The sequence below is a fragment of the Leucoraja erinacea genome, chromosome 22 (genome assembly GCF_028641065.1).
Source record: "Leucoraja erinacea ecotype New England chromosome 22, Leri_hhj_1, whole genome shotgun sequence".
NCBI lineage: Eukaryota > Metazoa > Chordata > Chondrichthyes > Rajiformes > Rajidae > Leucoraja > Leucoraja erinaceus.
This window is the reverse complement of record NC_073398.1, coordinates 30,031,956-30,057,730: the sequence shown is the minus strand read 5'-3', so window position 1 is coordinate 30,057,730 and position 25,775 is coordinate 30,031,956. Positions and strand designations below refer to the sequence as shown.

Sequence of the window (25,775 nt, the reverse complement as noted above, 5' to 3'; positions counted from 1 at the left end):
TTAATACTCCAGTGTTTGTTTCCACAAAGCAATTAAACTCTAGTAAGATTATATTGCAAGATTAATAGAGTTGAACGGCTAAATAAAATTACAGAGATACGAGAGAAAATACCATTTTATAACTTTTAAAACAAAAATGTCAGGTTTGCTTGCCGGATGTTTGCAATAGGTAAATTTTACATTTATTGAGATTGCAATAAATTGCATTTATTTTAATCTCAGTTTGAAGAAACGGATTGCACATGTATTTTCCAACACAATGGACCAATTGCCATGGATAGAAATTATCTCATGCATTTGGACATTTCAAAAATTACAACCAATAATATGTTTTCTTCAAGATAACCAAATTTCTAGAGATGATTTCAGGCCATTGCAGCAGCTACAGCAAAGAGACCGTTTTGAAAGGAGACACAGAATGCTGGAGTAGCTCAGCGGGTCAGGCAGCATCTCTGGAGAATATGGATAGGCGATGTTTCAGGTCAGCCCACTGCGCGACCCTGGTCAGGATAATGTTTTGCAACACTGGATGTCTCAGCAACTGAGCAGGTTTGTAGGGCATTGGAGCAGAATAATGTACCCGATTTAAAAGTAAAATCCCTGACTGTATAATTTTTTCAACACTTAGAAGCTGAGTTACAAGCAATTGTTTGGTTTACAGCTATTTAGATTAAATAGCTGTCTGAGTCAGCACAAACACCTCAATGCACTTTTCTATGAAATCCAGGTGTACTTCAGAGAAATAAATTAAATCAATGGAATACAAAATGAATGCTGAATCAATTTGAATAATTTCCAATTATTTTTATTAACTTATTATTTTTATTTTACTGTTTCTTCCATTATGAGGTGCAGGTGTTTTATTTGTTTGTTTATTCTGTTCCTTTGCAAGTTGATAAATGTTTTGAGCGAGTGCAAAATCAAGCCTTTGCTTCAGATTTCTCACTTCTTGGTACTGAGCTCATCAACCAAACCATATCAATTACTTATTTCTTAATGGGCAAGTGTCAACAGAATTATTCATAAGTCTGCATCAATTATGCTGGGATTTTGTCGATTTCATTTTCTGAAGTGTTTCTGTGGTGCAATCCCTCTATAATTCCCTTAATTGAATGGGAAAGTAACAGAGTAGTTTTCCTGGATGACTACTTTCCCTAACATTGACAAGGACTCGCCTACTACCAGAGGCTTAGATGGGCAAAATCTGTTTAGTGCACGCAGGAGGCTTTCTTGACATTGTGTGGAGATATTCCGTCCATGGAAGAGACCATACTAGATCTTCAGTGGGGAAATGAGCCTGGCCAATTTATTTGTGAACAGTGCTTAAGGGCCTGTCCCTTTTTTTCAACGACTTGCCGGCACCCGTCATTGTCGCAGCGGGTTGCTGAAAATTTCCAAAATGTTGAAAATCCAGCGACGACCAGAAAAAGGTACGACTCTTTGGGCGACTACTCACAACCACACAGACATATCGCGAGGTGACACCTGTTTGGTCGTGAGTCGTCCCCAAAGAGTCGTACCTTTTTCTGGTCACCGCTGGATTTTCAACATTTTGAACATTTTCAGTGACCTGCTGCGACTATGACGGGTGCCGGCAAGTTGCCGAAAAAAATCGTGTAAGTGGGACAAGCCCTTTACAACTCAGTAAGTTTTCAGATAGTTATAGATAATTCCATCAAACTGATCACCAAACTCGGTAACCTGGGCATCGACCCCCCCCTCTGCAACCGGATACTGGACTTTCTAACCAACAGACCCGTCTGTGAGGTTAGACAAGCACACCTCTTCAACCCTCACCCTGAACACCGGCGTTCCTCAGGGCTGTGTGCTGAGCCCCCTCCTCTACTCCCTCTTCACCTATGACTGCACACCTGTACATGGTACTAACACCATCATCAAGTATGCAGATGATACAACGGTGATTGGCCTCATCAGCAACAAATGAGCTGGCCTACAGGGAGGAGGTCCAGCACTTAGCAGCATGGTGCGCTGACAACAACCTGGCCCTTAACTCCAAGAAGACCAAGGAGCTAATTGTAGTCTTCAGGAAGTCCAGAGGCGGCACGCACACCCCCATCCACATTAACGGGACGGAGGTGGAATGTGTTTCTAGCTTCAGGTTCCTGGGAGTCAACATCTCCGATGAAGCCCTTTCATCAGCGTCTCTTCTTCCTGAGGAGACTGAAGAAGGTCCATCTGTCTCCTCAGATCCTGGTGAAACCGCTGCACCATCGAGAGCATCCTTACCAACTGCATCACAGTATGGTATGGCAACTGCTCTGTCTCCGACCGGAAGGCATTGCAGAGGGTGGTGAAAATTGCCCAACGCATCACCGGTTCCACGCTCCCCTCCATTGAGTCTGTCCAAAGCAAGCGCTGTCTGCGGAGGGCGCTCAGCATCGCCAAGGACTGCTCTCACCCCAACCATGGACTGTTTACCCTCCTACCATCCGGGAGGCGCTACAGGTCTCTCCGTTGCCGAACCAGCAGGTCGAGGAACAGCTTCTTTCCGGCGGCTGTCACTCTACTAAACAACGTACCTCGGTGACTGCCAATCACCCACCCCCCCACCGACACTTATTATTTTTTTTAATTCAAATCGTTTGCTATGCCGCTCTTCAAGGGAGATGCTAAATGCATTTCGTTGTCTCTGTACTGTACACTGACAATGAACAATTAAACTTGAATCTGAATCTGATAAGATCAGACTGTGTGATGGGGTGGAAATGCTAAATTGGGGAAAGGCTAATTATGACGGTATTATTTAGAGGTTGGGAAGAGTAGGTTGGGAGTGGCTGTTATTGTGCAAGTCCACATCTGATGTGTGGGAATTATTTAAAGGCCAGCTAGTCACATGTCAGGACCAATGTGTTTCTGTGAGAAAGAAAAAGGAGGATGGCCAGATTTTGGAACCGAGGACGGCAAGAGATGTTTCAAATTAGTCAAAAAGTGTAGAAGAGATTCACCAGGATGTTGACGCAAAAAGTGCAGATCTTGGAATCTCTGGAACAAAAAGGAGAGCTGTGGAGGATCGGTGAAGCATCATCGGTGAAGAGAAATGAACAGTTGAAGTTTCGCCCTCTGGACTGCCAATGCTGAGAGGCGACCTGATGGAAGTATATATGATTTGAGATAAATAAATAGGGTCGAGAGCCAGAGTCTCTCAAGAAAAGGTCTCAGCCCAAAATATTAACTGTTGTTCTCTCCACAGATGCTGCATGACCCACTGAGTTTTCCCAACAATTTGTATTTTTCCATGAGGATGTAGCATGAATTAGATATTATCAGCTAAAAGGGGAACTAGGACAAACTTACATTGTTATTTTCAGAAGCTATGGAGAAACCAGACAAAAGAACATCAAATTGTGAGAAGCTTTGATAGGGTAGAGATCGGAGTCCTTTGCCGAGGGTGGAAATTTATCAAATACTAGCGAGCACAGCTTTTAAAGAGGAGGAAAGCTTCAAGGAGGCAATATTTATTTTTTACACAGATTGATAGGTGCCTTGAACAGGCTGCCAGGGAAGTGGTGAAAGCAGATATGATAACAATGTTTAAGACATTTAAGCAGGCACATGACCAGGCATAGAATGGAGGAATATAAACCATATGGAGACAAATGTGCAGATTAAATTGGCAGGTAGACAAAAGTGCTGGAGAAACTCAACGGGTGCAGCAGCATCTATGGAGCGAAGGGAATAGGCAATGTTTCGGGCCGAAACCCTAAAGGGGTTTAAACTCAGCACCCGCTGGGTTTCTCCAGCACTTTTGTCTACCTTCAATTTTCCAGCATCTGCAGTTCCTTCTTAAACAGATTAAATTGGCATCATGGTCAGCACAGACATCGTGTGCCAAAGGCCCGGTTCATTTACTTTACTAGGTTTGTTTTTAAGAGAATAAGCATGCATGCAAAATGATAAACATTTGTCAAATCATTAAGTTGAATAATGTGAAATTAATAATTTCTTTATTACTGGCTAGTTAACAACAGTGCAAGGATAAAAATGTCTTCTCTTTGAGTTATCGCACTCACAAACGGGACTGCAGTAGCATCCTGACATTTTATCAATAAATATTAGCATTTTTTAGTTTATTCTGTGAATGTTGATAATAAAATATTTTCATACAGTGGTTGCAGTCTGACACAATTCGCAAAGACACAAAACATAATTCAAATTATAAATCACATTTTTTTCCTTTCAGTAATATTGAGTTTGTATTTATAGCTGCTTTTATGAAAACATGTAGTTTTTCACATTTGACATAAAATACCTATTATATTACTTATTTAAAAATGGTTCTGAGCCATCATTAACTTTTGAAAAAAAGAACATCTTTTTATACTGCCATGATCCAGTTAGGAGTACAATTTCTAAATCTCACTTAATTGAGAGCAGAAAATTAATAACCAGAAGGGACCTATTTACTTCCTCCTTACGACAGCAACTTGTTGATTAATCAGTGGTGATTGCACTTGAATTTGGTTCTGGAGACTCAGTTGCCAGGAAAACAAGCCTCCATCAGCATGGCATGGGTTCCAAATGCAAGGAGTGCTACACTGAGAAAATCTTTGGAAGAGACATGAAGCACAAGCTTCTCCTGTGGCTTTTGAGTCTCCAGGTGGAAGCTAAAGATTCCAAGACTTTATATGCAGAAAATCAAGAATTCATGTAGTTGCAGACTTGAGCAAAGAACCAATCTTAGCTCCTCACACCTAAAGCTCCCAACTTTACTCTGCCTCAATATTTCTGTTTCAAGCAACATTTTAATGTTCTTTCATTAGGTCAGTGCCTAGCAAGCAAATAGTCGCCTGGGTTGTGCGCCATCTTGGAATAATTTATTAATTTATGCTCAAGTAACAGTTAATGACAGATTGAATTTCAATTGGAATGGATTTATGTACAGCCGCAAGTAAAATTATTAATTCGTACTTGCAGTGGTGAATTCTGAACAATGTGAAGTCTAAATAGTGGCATAAAAAGCAGCTAATATCATGTTGGCGGAATTCATGGAAGGATGCCAGATATACGGCACAAACCTCTTCTGAAAGGTCAAATCTTGCCTTGCCCGCTCGTGAGCCAACTGTTCGGAAATTTGTTTTCGGACTTCTTCGTTAATAACTGTAAATAGGAAACACAAAAAATTAGCACAGTAAAAGCAACATAAGCTCTGAACTAATCGATGGGCATTGATCAAATGCAAAAACACAATAACAGGCAAATACTTACAAGTGTTTGAAAATTTAAAAAATATACATTTCATGCTGCAGTTGGAGAAAGACAAACTCTCTGCTCCCTTCCAGCCAAAAAAAAAAAAGACTTAAGGGCCTGTCCCACTTTCATGACTTAATTCACAACCTTTTTCACTCGTGGATATCTAGACAAACAACCCGACCGACTTGATGCCACGAGTACCTACGACTAGCATCATGGCCTGCTACGACCTAGTGCCGACCATACTGCGAGTACGAGTCAAGGGCAAACTCGGCAGAGGTCGTGAATTTGGTCGTGAAAGTGGGATAGGCCCTTAACCACTAGTATTTTTTAATCTCTTTTCACTATTTTGCCAATATCATTCCCAAGATGACTATTCCTTCAAACATCGTGAGACTAGTAGTACTAAAATTACCAAATTGGACTGTAGATATGACAGGCATTTGTTAACAAAAAGAGATAAGGAACTGCAGATGCTGGAATCTTAAGCAATAAGCACAAAGTAACTCAGCAGGTCAGGCAATGTATCTGATAAAAAACAGACAGGTGGCATTTCAGGTCAGGACCCCTCTTCAGACTGATTGTAGTCGAGGGATAAAGCTAGAAGGAAGGTGAGGTGGGAGAAAGCCAGGTAACTGATAGGTGGCGATTGTTCACCCATCTGACAATCAAACTCCCTCACTGGTATCACCCATGTACTTGCCTCATTTTGTCCTATCCCTACCTCTCTTCCAGTTTTCTCCCCCTCTTCTTATAATCAGCCTGGTGAAGAGTCCTGATCTGTAACTGTCGCCATGTTCTCCAGAGATGCTGCCTGACATGCTGAGCTATTTCAGCATATCTTATTACTCCATTCTGAGGTCCCCACCTGCTTCAAGAACATTACCATCCCCCGTGGCAAAAAAAGTAAGATAGTGTGCCTACAGTCTAGCATCTCTGACATCATCAAATGCTTTAAGAGACTGGTGATGGCTCACAGATAGTCTTGATCCACTGCAATTCGCTTATCATCATTACAAGCCCACAGCAAATGCCATCATGCTGGCCCTAATCTTATCTCTGGACAACATCTAGACATCAAGAACTCCTATGTTAGAGTCCTATTTATTGGCAATAGCTCTGCTTTCAACACCATAATCACATCCAAACTTCTGAATCTACAAGTCCGCAACCCCTTGGCCTGCCAGTTCCTTTGTGATTAGTAAGCTCACCAGTGCTCTTTTTCTTCTTAATGATGTTCCAAACAGTTGATTTTGGTAAGCCTAAAGTTTGGCTGATGTCACTAACAATTTTATTCGTGTTTCTCAGGTCTCATAATGGCTTATTTGACTTTCATTGGCACAACTTTGGTCCTCGTGTTGATGAACAGCAATAAAGGTTTCCAAAGGTGATGGAAAGACTGGAGAAAAGACTTGATGCTGAGAACTCTCTTATACCTGCATTAAGGAGGCAATTATACACACCTGAGCAATTACAAATGCTTGTGAAGCCATGTGTCCCAAACATTATGGTGCCCTGAAATGGAGGGGGCTATGTATAAACACTGCTGTAATTTCTACATGGTGAAACCAAAGTGTATAAAAATGGGCTTGAGTATAATCTGACAATGTGTACCGACCATATGTGATTTTTTTCTATTACAAATCTCAAATTGTGGAGTACAGAGGCAAATAGATAAATGATGGGTCTTTGTCCCAAACATTATGGAGGACACTGTGTATTCTGCACTCTATCTCCCCCTTCCCTCTATTTGTTGCACTTGAGTTTGACTTGATTGTATTTATGTATAGTATTAACTGATCTGAATGGATAGCTTGCAAAACAAAGTTTTTCATTGTACCTCGGAACATGTGATAATAATAAACCTAAACCACTTTGCGATTATCTGTCATTATGTATTTTAAGATTAAAAATTATCCTATTTTATAAATTAATTTGCAGGTGAAATTATAAAAGGTTGTAAATTACTCCCTATTCATGTAAAGCCTTGATTTACTTTCCCTTTCATCCTCCAGCGTAGTTGATATCAATCGCATTGTTCATTAAATACCAGGTTCAAGAAACACTAAGATTTAACAAACAAGTAAATGGATCTGAAGTGAGATTTTAAAATAACATTCAAATTTCTGAGTACAGGAATATACAGTGTATCTACTTTTATATCTACAATAATCAATGATAAACAATAAATCCTTTTTTTTACCATCCTGGTTAAGGACCCGTATAAAATGTCCATTGAATAAGACAAGTGAAAATCCATACTGACTTGCTGTTATCCATTATCTGAGATTTATCATCAAATACCTCGGGACAGGTCCGAAAAGTGTCTTCAATTCAAAGGGATTTATTGGTATGTGCAGTGGCAGAGACACAGTTCACTACCTTTATTTCAGAAAATGTTACAAAGCTCACAATGACCTGATTTTAGCAATCAGTTTTCATTGCCGCATTTGTACGAATTAAGTCCCAAACATATTTGATCATGTCCTATAAATTCAAGAAAACACAATATTACTAAAAACATAAGTATTTAGTCAGTGTTATGGAGAAACGTTGATTCCGCTGTGTGGGGATGTTCATGTTAAATTCTATCGTGTATTGTGTTCTTTTTATTCGTATGGCTCTATGGTAACTCAAATCTCACTGTACCAATTGGTGCATGTGACAATAAATGGAACTTGAAGGCATTTGAAGGTACACAAAAATGCTGGAGAAACTCAGCGGGTGCAGCAGCATCTATGGAGCGAAAGGAGTTAGGCAACGTTTCGGGTCGAAACCCTTCTTGAATCTATCTGACATGTATTCTGACAGCTTATATATATGTTATAATATTAAAGTATGATACTGGTAGTTTACAGAACAATTGCTAATCATTCAACAACACAATAATAAAAGATTATCCGGTTAATAAATGATGTTTTCTATCCACTCTGGGGAGAAAAGCTTTCAAGAGTGTCTCAAAGTTGCAAATACTTCATGTACTAAAATTATTTCAGATAATACAAATAATTATTATGAAACAGGAGGCTGTTATTCATCATTATTGTCCTTTGAATTATCCTCAAGTATTGATCCAATTCCCTCTTGAAAATACTGTTTTGTATCCATTTCTATGTCTGCGAGATACAATAAAAAGGTTTCCCACCTCGCCCACTTTTATTCAATTTTCATATTTTAAACAAATGTCCCAGGTCATCACAACATATGCTAATAGGAACGGCTTCTGTCTCCTTTGCGTATCTGAACAAGTTCCGGAGTTGGCCTGTGCCAACATCTGGCTGGTTGCGGTGTGGGAACTGCAGGTTTGCTGCGTACATAGCAGCACATTAAAACTCCGCACCTGCAGCAGATTTGTGCAGAACGTGTTGGGGGTTAGATTATTGGGATCTCCTCAAACAAACAGTGTACATACGCATCAGCAATTTTATGCAGTGTACTTCATATATCACTCCATCAATCAGTGAACTATTTTTTTTCATGGAATTAATATGTTCCCACTATACATCTTTCAGGCTAAAAGTCTTATCCTTCATTTACAAACTTCTCCAAGACCACTTTTGTTTTAAAATTTGGCAACCCTGCATGGATGAGTTGTTGTAGGGAATGGTGACATGCGGCTCAAGAATGGAAATCATGGATCGGTCCAGCGCTCACCCGTGCAATGCAGTGCAGGGTGACTGGCTGGCCGTCAGAAATAAGAACCGTGTGATCCTTTCTGACTCCCTCTTCCAATGTTGTGATCGAGACTTCAGGTGCACTTTGTGCACCGTTTGTGTATTCCTTCTGTGACCATGTGGGTTTCCTGTGATTTGCTCATATATCAGAGAAGAAATGCTGGTAGGCTACTTGGCTGCTGGAATATGCCCTTTACAAGACACAAAGTCAGTATTTTGAAAGACATCAGAGAAAGAGAGAGAGAGAGAGAGAGAGAGAGTAAGCTGTGGCAAGGAAAGAGGGCGAGGGTCCAATGGTATTCCTCCCAGGAGCTAAAATGAAACCCAATGGACAAAATGGCATCCTTCTGTATTGTCATTCATTTACAATTCAATATATTGGCTGTTTGTTTAAAAACATAGAAACTAGGTGTAGGATGAGGCCATTTGGCCCTTCGAGCCAGCACCGCCATTCACTGTGATCACGGCTGGCCATCGACAACCAGTAACCCGTGCCTGCCTTCTCCCTATACTCCTTGATTCCGCTAGCCTCTAAAGCTCTATCTAACTCTCTTTTAAATTAATCCAGTGAATTGGCCTCTACTGCCTTCTGTGGCAGAGAATTCCACAAATTCACAACTCTCTGGGTGATAGAGTTTTTTTCTCAGTTTTAAATGGCATCCCTTTATTCTTAGACTGTGGCCCCTGGTTCTGGACACCCCCAACATTGGGAACATTTTTCCTGCATCTAGCTTGTCCAGTCCTTTTATAATTGTATATTTTCTATAAGATAACCTCTCATCCTCCTAAATTCCAGCGAATACCAACCCAGTCTTTCCAATCTTACCTCATATGACAGTCCCGCCATCCCAGGGATTAACCGCCTGAATCTACACTGCACTGCCTCAATAGCAAGGATGTCCTTCCTAAATTTAGGAGACCAAATACTCCAGATGTGGTTTCACCAGCTGTGGTACAACTGCTGAAGGACCCGTTTACTCCTATACTCAAATCCTCTCATTATGAAGGCCAACATGCTATTATCTTTCTTCACTGCCTGCTGAACCTGCATGGTTATTTTCAGTGATTGGTGTACAAGGACACCCAGGTCTTGTTGCACTTCCCTTTTTCCTAATCTGACACCATTGAGATAATAATCTGCCTCCTTGTTCTTTCCGCCAAAATGGATAACCTCAAGTTTATCTACATTATACTGCATCTGCAATGCATCTGCTCACTCACTCAACCTGTCCCAAGTCACCCAGCAACCTCCTGGCATATCAACAGAATAAATTATCTCAATGGCTTGCTGCACAGCGCTAGACCATTTGGACAACAGAAACATGTATGTGAGGGATGAATCAAATAAAATATAGATATAATGACTTTACTCCATTTCTCTTTTAGCTTAGTGCACAGTTTTAATAAATGGATAATAGTGCATAGTTTTAATAAATAGTGCAGTTTTAATAAATGGATAATTTTCTAATATGGTTTATTTCCAAAAATAACCACTTTCAACCTTTTAAAAGGCTATGAACTAATGATAACAATACAGTAGTTTATTATAAAAAAAATGAACAAAATGCAAAAAGCATCACCTTATTTGAAAAACAGGTCCAGAGAATTATAATTATTGTAATTAGTTTACAATTTTCTCACAATCCAATCAAATTGAATGATTTCAAATGGGCTTCTAATTTACTTGAGCTTTCCAGAATTAAATTACGATAATAGTTTGCAACAGCATAATCAATTCCAAGCCGAGGAAAAGGAAAGAAAGTCAGAAGGGGCATACGAGAACCTATCCACTCAACTAAATTAGATCTGTTAAATAAGGTACTGGGAATGTGATTTAAAGTTAACAGTACAAATAAGATCAAACAATTCAATCCATTACTGGAGAGCAGAAAAAGGAGAACTAGCCATCAAATGAGAGTGGGGAAACTTGAAGCAATGAACAATTCAAATTTATAAATTATGTTTTTAAGTAGCATTTACTGTGACCTAATGAAATCTGGAATTTCCAGATGGACTTCAAATGAACTTGAGAAAATTAAGGGACTGAAGGCCAACAAATTTTCTGGCTCATAACACAGGGCTTTGAGGGAGGCGAAGAGAGATTATGGGAGAATGCATTCTTAAGCATGAAATGTGCAAAATTCTAGCAATCCACAGGAATTCCTAAGCAGTATATATACACAAAAAATAAGGGTGGGTGAGAAGGAGGGAAAGTGGCCAGGAAAGAAAACAGGTAATTGCAAGTTTAAAATTTATTGAAGGGAAAATGCTGGCATTAATTTATTATTGGTATTGATATGAATTTATTTATTGTCACATGTCACGAGATACGGTTACAAGCTTTTGTTTGCATGCTATCCAATCAAACCAAATCACATTATACGCGAGTACAATCAAGCCCTACACAAGTACAACAAGTAGGATAACGAGAAAAATACTAAAGTGCAGAATTTCCAGTTACAGCATTATGCCATTTCAATTACAGAGAAAGAAAGTCCAAGATCTGCAATGAAGAAGGTTTGCAGTTCGGGAACTACATCCTATACCTGAGGTAGTTCAGTACTCTGCTAACAATGGGGATGAAGCTGTTCCTGAATTTGCTGGTACGTACTCTCAAGGTTTTGTATCTTCTGCCCAATTACAGTGAAAAGTCCTTGATTATTATGTTGGTAGTTTTCCAAAGGCAGTGTGAAGTGTGGTTGCAGTTTAGTTTAGATTAGAGATAAAGTGCGGAAACAGGCCCTTCGGCCCACGGGTCGACCGAGCTGACCAGTGATCCCCGCACTATAGCTATCCTACACACACTGGGGACAATTTCAGAATTTTACTCAGTCAATTAGCCTATAAACCCCTATATCTGTGGAGTGTGGGAGGAAACCGGAGCACCTGGAGAAAACCCACGCAGGTCACGGGGAGAATGCACAAACTCCAGACAGACAGCACCTGTGGTCAGGATCGAACCCAGGTCTCTGATGCTGCAAGGCAGCAACTCTACCACTGCACCACCATGTAGATACAGTGGATGGTAAGGAGCTTGGTCTATGAAGGATTGGGCTCCACCCACAAACTGCAATAATTTATTGCTGTCTTGAACAGGGAGGGCTGCCCCCAAATCAAGCTGTGATGCATCCAGATAGAGTGCCTTCCACAGTGCTACTGTAGAAATTTGCAAGGGGTCATTGGAGAAATGAGGGATTGTGCTTTTTGGTGAAAGCTTCAATGTGGTTGGTCAAGGACAAATTGTTAGTGATATTTACGCCAAGGAACATGAAGCTTTCAACCACTTCCACGTCAGCACCATTGGTGCCGGTTGCGGTATGTACTCCATCTCACTTCCCGAGGTCAATAATTAGTTCCTTTGTCTTACTGACATTGAGGGGGAGGTTTTGTATTGATACCATGAAACTGAGCTCTCCATCTTCTTCCTGTACCCCTTCTTTTCTTTATGAGAATTAGTAACAGAATATTTTGAAAATATGCAAATAAAGCAAATAAAAACCTCACTCAGAAGTCCAAGATATTGAAGAAGATATAAACAGATGTGAATAAATGAGGTTCCAGTAGAAGTGTTGGAAATTCTGGAGTCATAAAATACAAAAACTGGCCCTTTAATAATAATAATAAATTTTATTTATGGGCGCCTTTCAAGAGTCTCAAGGACACCTTACAAAAAAAAGTTTGGTCCAAGTTGTCCACACCAACCAATTTGCCCCAAGATGCTAGTTCCATTTATCTTGTGTTTGGAACAGAGTTCATTTTAGCACAGGAACAGGCCCCTACATCTGTGCAGAACATGATACCAAGTTAAACTAATCTCCTCTGCCTGCATATCGCTCCATTTCCTGCAAATTTGTGCGCCTATCTAAAAACCTCATCAACATCATTATCACATCTGCTTCCACCACCAATCCTTGTTTTGTGTCCAGCCATCCATTACTCTGTGTTACATTTGGCCCTGCACATCTCCTTTTCACTTCCCCCCCCTCAACCTCAAATCTATGCCTTCTATTTCTTGTTGGCAAAAGGAGTGTGTGCATTCTGTGCCACATGATTTTATCAGATCACTTCTCAGTCGTTTGTGTTGCAAGGAGTACCAGTCTGCCCAGCCTCTCCCTATAAATGCGTCGCTTGAGTCCTGCAACATTCTCATAATTCTTTTCTGCAACCTTTCCATCTTAACAGTATCTTTCCTACACCAGCGTGACCAAAACTACACAATATCCAAGTGCAGTCACAGCATCGCCTTGTACAACTGCAATAATAAGTCCCAATTTTTAAACTCAGTGCCCTGAATGATGAAGGTCAATCTGCCAAAAGCCTTCTTCACCACCTTGTCTACCCATGACATCACTTTGTGATGGAATTTCTACTCCGAAATCCAGTCAACAATACTCCCAGGGCCTTACCGTTCACTGTGATAGTCCTCCCCTGGTTTAACTTCCTAAAATTCACCTCTATCCCACTGCAAGGATTAGAGATTATTAGCTATCAGGAGGGATTGGACAAATTTACATTGTTTTCTGTGGAGCATCGGAGGCTGAAGGGAGCGCTAATAGAAAAATATACAATATGAGAAGCATAAATAGGGTAGATAGTCAGAACCTTTATTCGCAGGGTGGAAGTGTCAAAGACACTTAGATCTAAACGGAGATCTATAACCATATAACCATATAACAATTACAGCACGGAAACAGGCCATCTCGGCCCTACAAGTCCATGCCGAACAAATTTTTTTCCCCTTAGTCCCACCTGCCTGCACTCGTACCATAACCCTCCATTCCCTTCTCATCCATATGCCTATCCAATTTATTTTTAAATGATACCAATGAACCTGCCTCCACCACTTCCACTGGGAGCTCATTCCACACCGCCACCACTCTCTGCGTAAAGAAGTTCCCCCTCATATTACCCCTAAACTTCTGTCCCTTAATTCTGAAGTCATGTCCCCTTGTTTGAATCTTCCCTATTCTCAAAGGGAAAAGCTTGTCCACATCAACTCTGTCTATCCCTCTCATCATTTTAAAGACCTCTATCAGGTCCCCCCTTAACCTTCTGCGCTCCAGAGAATAAAGACCTAACTTATTCAACCTATCTCTGTAACTTAGTTGTTGAAACCCAGGCAACATTCTAGTAAATCTCCTCTGTACTCTCTCTATTTTGTTGACATCCTTCCTATAATTTGGCGACCAAAATTGTACCCCATACTCCAGATTTGGTCTCACCAATGCCTTGTACACAATTTCAACATTACATCCCAGCTTCTATACTCAATGCTCTGATTTATAAAGGCTAGCATACCAAAAGCTTTCTTTACCACCCTAAAGAAAGCTTTTGGTATGCTAGCCTTTATAAATCAGAGCATTGAGTATAGAAGCTGGGATGTAATGTTGAAATTGTACAAGGCATTGGTGAGACCAAATCTAAAGGGAGGGGCAAAATTTAAAGAAGATGTATGGGCATGTTTTTTTATTATACAGAGAGTAGGTGCTTGGAACGTGCTGCCAGAGGTGGTCGTGGAAGCAAACACAAGAGTGGCATCTCAGAGGCCTCGAGATAGGCACATGGATATGCAGGAAATGAAGGCATATAGATCACTTGCAGACAGAAGAGATTAACGGCATCATGTTCGGCACAGACATTATGGGGCAGAGTGCCCATTTCAATGCTATCCTGTTTTATGTTCTAATGTGGAAGTTCCAAAATTGTTGACCTCATTTGTACTTTTTCCCCAACTGTGCTTTTGCTTTGGACTAACAGCAAGGTGTGATCTATTCTTTGCATGCGAGAACCCTTTACAGGTTAAAGTTGGAGCAGGAACAGCTTCTCCATTAATCAGAATGGAAAAGAAGTGAAATAAGGGATCAGATGTAGATTCTATAGTTTTAAAAATTAAATTTGCTCCTAAATGCTCAAAATGGTTGTGGCAATGAGAACAAACATCTGTCATACAACAAGTTGGGAGTAAAAATGACAATTGATTAAGCCGCATCCCCAGCACAAGTGCTAGCAACAATAAATCATTATAATTATTTTGAGTAACCTGGTAAAGTACTTAACGAAAAACATTAGTTTAAAAAATATTTCACCCCGTTTGATTTTTATTGCATTGTAAATATTTGTCAATAATCTAGAACATATTATAAGAACTATTATTCTGTTCTTAAATCTTTCATCCCCCTTTGCAATGTATATGGTGTCATTGTAAAACCATTAATCTCAACATCAGGACCAGATCTTGAAACTTAGGTGGTTCAAAGGAACGCACACAAAGGAAACCACCCCTCTCTTTCGGCTCCCAGTTTAAACACAATGCAAAACTAGAAAAAACATTCAACAATCTGCAACAAATTTGACTTGTTTCCATTGCTGACAATAAAGCACCCAACAAGATAAAACGGCAATGAGGGTGCAAAACCATTGTTGTATCTCAATTAGTTATGATGAAAAACTTAAATAAAGAAGAAAATAATTAGAAATGATTAACAATTAATTTGAGTTACAGCGAGATTTTTAATATCTAAATAAAATAACAATGTCCAAATTTATTTCAGATGTTATCCTTCTTTGGCAAAGGAAGAATATAAAATTTCCCGGGGAAGCTTTGTTAACATGATATTTTAGTTTGGTTATTACACAATAATCAATATAATTCAAACTAATGTTATTGAGAAAATATGGAACATAAATCGATCAATGCCCTTTAATTTAAACATATCAGCAAATCAAATAAGCATTAATTTAAGAAGGGTTCTATACAATAACTAAGATGTACCATAGTGGCCAGTGATTTACCTTTATTCCATTTAATAGTCATCATCAAAATACATAACCGCTGAAAACAAATTGCAATATAAATCAGTGTTTTAAAGATATTGAAATAGAAACTCAACTGAATCTAATTTACAGCAATTGCTTTTTGTGAGTAATGACCAAAATTAAGACATTGGTAGGTACATTTTCCCGATGTCTGTGGAAGACTGACAAGAAGACCAGACACCGGGCATTCAGGTCTGAAGATACCGAGGACTACAAGAAGTCCAGATACGACCTTAGTAAGGCCATCAAAAAGGCCAAAAGGGACTTCTGCTCCAAGCTGGAGGATGAGACGGATGTTCGGCAGCTGTGGTGGGCCCTGAATGCAATCACCTCCGACAAGGCGAAATCAGGAGGCAGCTCACTTGTCAGCGAAACATCACTCCCAGACGAGCTCAATGCGTTTTATGCACGCTTTGATAGGGAGAACACTGATGTGCCTTCTCGAGCCCCCATTCGCTGTGGTATTTCGGTCACGGTCACAGAGGTCGACGCCAGAAAATCCTTCAGAGGGGTGAACCCTCGGAAAGCGTCTGGACACAGATTAAAAACCTGTGCGGACCAACTGGCTGGAGTTTTTACGGACATTTTCAACCTCTCACTTCTGAGGTCTGAGGTTCCCACCTGCTTTAAAAGGGCATCAATAATACCGGTGCCCAAGAAGAGCAAGGTGACGTGCCTCAATGACTATCGACAAGTGGCACTAACGTCGGTGGTGATGAAGTGCTTTGAGAGGTTGATCATGGCGCAAATCAACTCATACCTCGACAAAAACCTGGACCCACTGCAGTTCGCTTACTGCCACAACAGATCAACGGTGGATGCGATCTCGCTGGCTCTCCACTCCGCTCTGGATCACTTGGACTACAAAAACTCATATGTCAGGCTGTTATTCATTGACTACGGCTCGGCATTTAATACAATCCCCCTCTAAGCTGGTTACCAAACTCTCAGAACTAGGTCTCTGCAATTGGATTCTCAACTTCCTCATTCACAGACCACAATCTGTCCGTATCGGTGGAAATGTGTCAGCCTCGATATCAATCAGCACGGGAGCACCTGAAGGCTGCGTGCTCAGCTGTACTCACTCTATACTCATGACTGCGTAGCCGGTCATTGTGCGAACTCCATCATCATGTTCGCTGACGACACCACTGTTGTGGGATGTGTCACTGATGGGGATGAGTCAGAGTATAGAAGTTAGATCGACCGTTTGACCAAATAGTGCCAGCACCATAACCTGGCTCTCAACACCAGCAAAACCAAGGAACTGATTGTGGACTTTGGAAGGGGTAGGATGGGGACCCACAGTCCCGTTTATATCAACGGGTCGATGGTGGAGAGGATTAAGAGCTTCAAATTCCTGGGCGTGCACATCTCTGAAGATCTCTCTTGGTCCGAGAACACTGATGCAATTATAAAGAAAGCACATCAGCACCTCTAATTCCTGAGATGATTACGGAGAGTCGGTATGTCAAGGAGGACTCTCTCAAACTTCTACAGGTGCACAGTAGAGAGCATGCTGACCGGTTGCATCATGGCTTGGTTCGGCAACTTGAGCGCCCAGGAGCGGAAAAAGACTGCAAAAAATCGTAAACACTGCCCAGTCGGCTCTGACCTCCCTACCATCGAGGGGATCCATCACAGTCACTGCCTCAAAAAGGCTGACAGCATCATCATCAGGCCACACACTCATCACCCCGCTGCCTTCAGGTAGAAGGTACAGGAGCCTGAAATCTGCAACATCCAGGTTCAGAAATAGCCGCTTCCCCACAGCCATCAGGCTAATAAACTCAACTCACACAAAACTCTGAACATTAATAGCCCATTGCACTTTATCTGCTTATTTGTGTGTGTGTGTGTGTGTGTGTGATATATATATTCATTCAATGGTATATGGTCACACTGATCTATTCTGTATGTATTTATGCCTACTATATTCTGCTGTGCTGAAGCAAAGCAAGAATGTCATTGTCCTATCTGGGACACATGACACATGAGCCCCAGAGAAGATGTGCTAACAAGAGGAATACAAGGATACGAACAGTGGAACCAGTAGGATGAATATGGTGGGGGTGGGCGGGGGGAGGGAGAATGCACGAGTAAATTGAAATTAGATAAATCAAATGTTCATACCGCAAATGTACGTAACCTGCCCACCTGAAAAATGAGGTGTTGTCGGGATACGTGAACATTCAATGACTGCTTTGTAAATTGTAATTTACTCCCAAATCTTCTAAAACAAGGCAACATTTGTTGAATATCTGGAGGAAAATAAAATCACTATCAATGAAATAAAAGTGTTTAAGTCATGTGTCTGGTTAGTATGAATTTACAAGAAAAAATTGAATGTTGACATGTGATGCATTATTTTAGTCTTTATGTGATTACAATAATTTAGTTCCCTCACATTACTAATGCAACACCATACTTAATTCATCTAATTTTTAATGGCTTTAAATGCCTTGTGATTATACACACTGGAACCAGCGATGTTTGCAGGCAAGAGGTAATCAGTGTAATGGAAAACAAATGTGGTAGTTAGCAGTGGTTGACAATGTGAGGCCACGTCCACAAATGGCTCCACAAAAGCTTTTATTTCTGGTGAAGGAACACTCATTTTGCTTTGAAGCCTGAAAACTATTGTGATGATAAATATGAACAGAATTCACATTTCTCCTTTCACTCATGTGTTGATGTTTTAAGTGTTAAATCTGGAAAATCAGAAGTTTGGAAACAAACTGGATTTTGCGCAGCAACCCAAATGCCATATAAGAAAATGTTTGAAAGGGCTGGGATTAATCACAGATGGTCCGTATGGTTTATTCGTGAGAGATTCTGTCTGACCAATTTGAATGAATTTTTCAAAGAAGTAACAAAATATGTTAAAGGTCCAGAGCTGTTAATGTTAACTTGGTCAACTTGAGTAAGGCTTGCGACAAGGTTCTACATGTGAAACTGGTCCAAACGTTTATAACCAATGCATCCAAGTTAAGTTGCTAAACTGAGTCCAACATAGGCTTGGCAATAGGTGACTGTCGATGATGGAGTGTTACTTCTAAGATTGGAAGCTTTTGACCAGTGGTGTACAACAGAAATAAGTGTGGGGTTCCTTACTGTTTTATCAGATACATTGATTATTTGCATTCGAATGTAGGAGGCATGATCAGTAAGCTTCCAGATTTGTGGGGTTGTTGATAGCGTGGAGGGAAGTTTAGGCTACAGGAAGATATTTTTCTGTAAGTGAAATAAACAAAGTAATAGCAGATAGAACTTAATCCTGGTAAATGTGTGGTGATGCACTTTGGGAGGAATAATTAGGGAAGGGCTAACACAGTAAATGGTACAGTCTTGGGAAGTATCAATGAGCAGAAAGTCTTTGGCATACAGTCTGAGGATCCCTCAAGGTTGCAGCACAGCTGGTTAATCTGTCTTGGTGATGATGTCTTCAGGAGCTGGAGCAAAGAGTACAGAGGCAGGGATGTCATGGTACAGCTTTATCAAACATTGATTTGCCTACATGTCTGGTCACCACATTATGGACATGATTTTTCAAATTTTGCATTTCACATTCCTAGCCTTTCTAATCTTTATTCTAATTTCTGATAATCATTTTTTGTCCATATTGACTGTTGATCACCAATTCCTCAATAAGTGCCACCATCCCTATTGTTATTTTTTAATATCGCATTATTTTGCCTTTGTTTTCTTTTGTCCCTGAAACACATCTCCAAACCCACCTCAATTTTTACGAAAAGGTAAAATGCTAATAGTTTATTTTTTCAATGTTGTTTGACCTGCTGAGTATTTCCAATTTTCTTTCCATTACAACTGCTCATTCTTTTTACCGCAACAGTTGTGTCAGAATATATTTCCATCAACCTCGATGATAATAAATTGCAGATTTTAACAATAGTCTAAATAAGTGTTCTTGTTTCCCTGTTGTTCTTCAGTCAATCATCTCCAATGGGTGATTTCATGTAAATTTATGTGCCTAACAGTGCACTCACACACTAAATTAACAAATGATTAAAGTATTATGAATCAATCAATATTAACATTGCCAACTTATTTTCAACTTCCTTCAATTGCCATTTTTACCCATTTCATTTAAATTATCTTATCAAATTATTTTTGAACAAAGGTCACTGACTCCAAATACCAAATGTGTTTCTCTCCTTAAAGCTGCTATACGATCTGCAGAGTGATTCCAACATTTTCCATTTGTACTTCCAACACTGCCACACAAGGAATCAGGCCCCATTTCACAGTTATTCAATCTCATAAATATATGTAGCTGCAGAAGTGAATTTATCTGCAACAAAATCAGAGCTGTGTTGTAACATTTCCACATTAGGAACATTTTAAGAAATAAAACCAGAAGCCACATTACATCATTCGAAATACTAAAGGCAATGACACAGATTCATCACAACAGATTTTAAAATAATTTCCACACCATTTATTTACATAAGGAAATGTTCAGGCAGATTTTATGTCAACCTTAAACAGTATAAAAACACTGTCATGTTTAAAAAAAGTCACCAAACTGTTTAGGTATGTTAATAACAACAACCAAAAACAGAGCTCAGGTCTGCTAATGAATGAATTTGCTCAATCTGGCATACGTGAGAATTTTTTTCACTCCAGGGATGCCATTAAAAACTTTGCTTCACTTAATTCAAGAAAATCACTTTTTTGAAATCCAAAGTTAGTTCTGAAGTTTAAATTCTTGTCATTTTTCATCGCATTGAAGATGGTTTGCCAAGCGCACGCTATAATGAGCAGTGGACCATGTTTAGCAACAATGAGGACCAATCGAAAATGCAAACACCAATGTATCACTTGTCCAAACTTATAATAAACTCAAATGGGGATGGTACAGAATAACATGCCGCCCTGGATAACAGGGTGGCGCAACAGTAGTGTTGCTGCCTTACAGCACCAGACCTGAGTTTGATCCTGACTGCGGGTGCTGTACGGAGTTTGTACGTTCGCCCTGTGACTGTGGGGGTTTTCTCCGAGATACATTTCCTCCCACACGCCAAAGATGTACAGGTTTCTAGGCTAATTGAATGGTATGAATGTAAAATTGTCATTAGTGCCTGTAGGGTAATGTTAATGTGCGGTGATCGCTGATCGGTCCGGACCCGGTGGGCCGAACTGCCTGTTTCCGTGCTGTACCTCAGGACTAAACTAAACATGAAGAGTCCAAGAATGCACATTAACATTGTGAAAAAATGACATAAAGCACTGGAGTAACTCATGGGGTCAGGCAGCATCTCTGGAGAATTTGGAGGTGACGTTCTGGGTTAGGTTTTTTCTTCAGACTCTTGAAAGCAACACCAAAACTATGCGTCAGGAAAACTGGTAAGGGAACAAAAAAGTAAATATATTCTGACAGTGTGGAGTTTAATTGATGCATGAGAAGACAAGCGGAAACAGACTGGGTTGAATGGCTCAGGTATTACAAGACAACTTTAGAAATAATTATGTTGCCAGCAACGACAGCTTCAGATGAGTAATGATGGATGCACTTTGTCTCAAAAGTTATGACTGGAACAATGAGGCATTCCACGTAGTTAATGCAGTCCAAGTCCCATCCAAACTCATTGCAGTCACACCCAGTGAGATGTCAATTATGACTTTTGTGATAAAACTGCATCCAGAATTTTAAATCTCAGAATCTTATTGGATCTCCTTTACAATTGAAAGTATTGACAGTGAGTAATAGTGGCTATGGTCTCTATGTAGTTAGAAACTATTTGATTACAGCAGTGCAAAGGGGCAATGATGATTGATTAGACTTAATTGGAATGTTTTGCATTGTGGAAGTGGGTGGAGAAGTAAAACCAAGAGTATTGCCATTCTAAACTCAAACATCAGACCAATCACCATGGCATGATAAATTCTGTGATGGGACTTGCTACACGACAAACCAAATACAGATTCATCAAGGACAATGTCAATGTCATAACAATAACTTTTGAGTAGTTCAAGTGAACTCTGAAACATTCTCTAATAAAGGTAATGCAAAACAGAATACCAGAAACCGCTTTCATATCCATCCCTCCCCACAAAACCAACTTCTTCACTTTTTTCCAATTGTGACACACTGAACATAATTTCTGTTTACCTTTCAATAGATTTTGTCCGACCCGCTGAATCTTTCCACTGTTTTCAGTACTATTTCAGATTTCTGAATCTGCAGTTTCTTGGATTTTCATTTGAAACCACCTCGGAAGCACACTTTAGAATATAAAATATAAAACATCCAGGTTCAAGAATAGCTTCTTCCCTTCAGCAATTAGGCTGTTAAACACTACAACCTCAAATAAGCTCTGAACTATATTAACTATGAATGTCTTTTTTTCCTGTCAAGGAGTAGGCCATTCGGCCCCTTGAACCAGCATCGCCATTCAATATGATCATGGCTGATAATCCAGAATCAGTACCTCGTTCCTGCTTTCTTCCCATATCCCTTGATTCCGTTAGCCCGAAGAGCTATATCCAAGTCTCTCTTGAATACATCCAGTGAATTGGCCTCCCTGCCTTCTGTGGCAGAGAATTCCACAGATTCACAATATTCTGGGTGAAAAGGTTTTCCCTCATCTCAGTCGTAAATGGCCAGCACCTTATTCTTAAACTCTGACCCCTGGTTCTCGACTCCCTCAACTTCGAGAACATTTTTCCTGCATCGAGCCTGCCCAATCCCTTAATAATTTTATATCTTTCAAGAAGATCCCCGCTCATCCTTCTATATTCCAGTGAATATAAGCCCAGTCAATCCATTCTATCATCACATTTCAGTCCTGCCATCCCGGGAATTAACCTGGTGCACTCCCTCAATGGCAAGAATATACATACACACACTGAACTTTTTTGCTTATTTATTATATTGTTTACAGTGTACTATGTTTACATATTCTGTTGTGCTGCTGCAAGTAAGAATGTCATTGTTCTATCTGGGACATGACAATAAAACATTCTTGACTCATGGAATCAAAATTTGCTCTCCACGTGGATATAATCTTGAAGGTGAAATCATTTTGAGGATGCATCAGATTTAATTTGGCATCAAAACTCAGTTTAGACAAAAAAGTGAAAGAACTGGAGTGTTCATCATACATTAACCCAATCATCCCCAGGATCATTCTCTTAAAACTGCTCTGGAACCGCTCCAATGCCAGCACTCGGCATCACGCCCGCCCGCCCACTCCACCCTCCCCCCTCCCCGTACTCGGGGTCTGAAGCACGTTCGGGGAACAGACCCAACGGGTCTGCACTTGGTCTAGTATATATATATATATATATAATTCTGCACACTGTATTTCATATGTGGCATCACCAGTGTCTAATGCAAAGGATGCATAAACTTTACCCTCTCAAAGAAAATGTCTGAACACTCACATGCATTGTTCACTAATGTAATAGAGACATAAGATACTACAGATGCAGGAATCTTGAGCTAAAAACAAACATTGGAGGAACTCAGTGGTATTTCGGGTAGCAATGCCCCACTCCCTTCTCATAGAGTCACGCAGCACTGACATAGATCTTGTGGCCCAACATTCCAATGCTGACCAAAATGCCCCAACTACACTAGTCCCACTTGACCGCATTTGGCCCCACCTCTCAATTTTCTCCCTGTCTCCCACTCGTATCTACCCCCTCTCTCGCTGTTACACCCCGCTCTTCCTCACTACCAGGCACCCCATTCGCTTTTTTTATTCTCGAATGACCTTTGCCAAATCCCATGATTCCTTGCGTTTTTTCAGAACGCCGAACTGGCTTATTGCTCAAAGATCAGGATTATCAGTGAATTCATCCATTTTTGTGCATATTTGATTTTTAAAAGTGACATCAGATCTCTGATGTGCATACCATCCTCAAAAAGCTGTGGCAAGATTAAATTTATAAATGGAGGAACTATTAATCGCTATGAATGATTCCAATATGAGAACAAAGTGTAGTACGTCCAAGATAATGGATACAGACAGGCTATGGGAATGGGCAAGGATACGGCAGAAGAGAATGTTCAGACAGTCATTTTGGCGGAAAACAATGGGAGTTACTTTTCTTAATATGGCAAGTTAAGTGTTCACTCCTTCCACCTAGGCCACTAAATATCAGATTCTGTGAACAATTAAGGACGCAAACATTTGATTGGCCTTTATTTCAAGAGGTTTGGAATACGACAATGAAGGCAGCCTAATGAAATTATATTCTGACCTGGTAAAAGTGTGCATAGAAGTGTTCTCCCCAACAAGGATGGATGTACTTGTAGCAGATGGAATGAAACAACAAATCCTTGGATCTAACAGAGATTCAGAGGTGACATCAAGCAAACTGTCTAATGCTCGTCAAAGGTCAGAAAAATTAAAAGTTGATCTCTTCAAACATGAACATCTCTTCCATATCCTGACAGGGACATCTGGAACAAACGATCAACAACTCCAAAATAAGGAGTTGGGCTTTCAGGTCAAAGATGAGAAGACATTTCTTCATCGTAGATACTGAATCTTGAGAATTCTCTATGCACTTTCAATCAGGAAGTATATTCAATGCAAAGATCAAGAGATTTTCAGATGTTAAGGGAATGTTAAGGGAATCAAGAGATATTGATTGGGAACAGTCGAGGAAAGTGGTACTCAGCTAAAATATTAGGCATGATCTTAACAAATGATACAGCAAGCACGAAATGTTACCCCTGTTCTAATTTTTTAAGATCACAATCTAAAATTAATTTTGTTTTGGAGATATTCAAATAGAAAATTTGCTGAATTCACGGTGTTATTTATTGGTGTAAAGATGTTCCGACAATAGACAATAATTGGCACAACAATAATCTGGAGCAAAACCATTTTAGTAAACCAGAAAAAATTGACGCCATTTATCAAATATCAGTGGACAGATGCAAGCTACAACTGAGGAATTAAAAAAAAAAAACAGCTACTCAATAAACAGAAACAAATGCTTTAACTAAGCCAAAGCAATATTGATTAGGGTAACCGTTATCGAGCTGACTAAATATAGCTTCAATAAACATTTCACAATTTTCCCTTTGCACCCTGGAAAACTATTGCAAACACTGTGCGATTCACCAATTCTTCTTACATTGATTCATAAAGCATCACAATTTCAATAACTTCAGTTATGGAGGAAACAGGTCAAGGTTAATGCAACAAAGCTTTTTAATTCAGTGAACAAAACTGCATGTCAGGCAGGGTGAAAGTATTATTCCACAGTATTAAAATAATTGCTATATCATAACACTTCAAAATTACCATGTTCCATCAAAAAAACATTACTGAAATATCACTAATATTTAAAAAAAACTGCTGACTTCACTGTCAGGAGAATAGAGTTTCAGAAAAAAAATTATGTGAAACCATGTGATGGATTTAATATGCAAATTTATTTTTCCTCGTTAAATTGCATGTTCACTGCCATAATATATGCATGGGTATTCCAGTGGCACAGGACTCACTACATTTGCTCCATAACTTGCAAATGCCAAAGATACACATAATAAAATGTCTGTATGGAAGCTTATTACCAGTTGTGCTTCCTGAAGACAACTTAATCGATAAACAAGAAACAAATAGCTACCAATCATAATATTCACCTGGTGTTCAATATGAATCATGTAGACCCATGTACTACAATTCCAGGATAAGAGTAAAACTGTTAAGTCATGTTGGAGAGGTCAGAATTTCTCTGGAAATATAATTATAGACAGCTTCAGAAACTGAATACCCATCTGGAGTATGAAATTACTGATTGTTTGAAAGATTGGTAAACTTTGTAATCAAGCTACAAATACATTGGTAGGCATTTTTTTAAGAGAACAAGATACTGTGTATACGAAAACTTGCAAACAAAATGCAATCAAAATTAGGAAGACAAGCATGAAACAGGAAGGAATGCGATCCCCTGCATTCACAGCATTATCCTTGTATCAACTGGCTTTTTCTTTATGCTTACATTTGTGTTAACCACTAAAATTTGGATTTGGTTCCTCGATTATTACCCACGAGTTGGAACTCAGAAAATGGAACATTAATTCTATGTTTG

General features: G+C 39.7%; 1 protein-coding gene across 1 annotated transcript in view; it reads right to left on the bottom strand.

Annotated features, from left to right (window-relative positions):
• chchd3a (coiled-coil-helix-coiled-coil-helix domain containing 3a) overlaps window positions 1–25,775 on the bottom strand; it is a 209,450-nt gene that overhangs the window by 157,818 nt on the left and 25,857 nt on the right. The window contains exon 3 of the mRNA XM_055653388.1: window positions 5,037–5,118. Coding sequence (XP_055509363.1) covers window positions 5,037–5,118 — 82 coding nt within the window. The remainder of the gene's footprint in view (window positions 1–5,036; window positions 5,119–25,775) is intronic.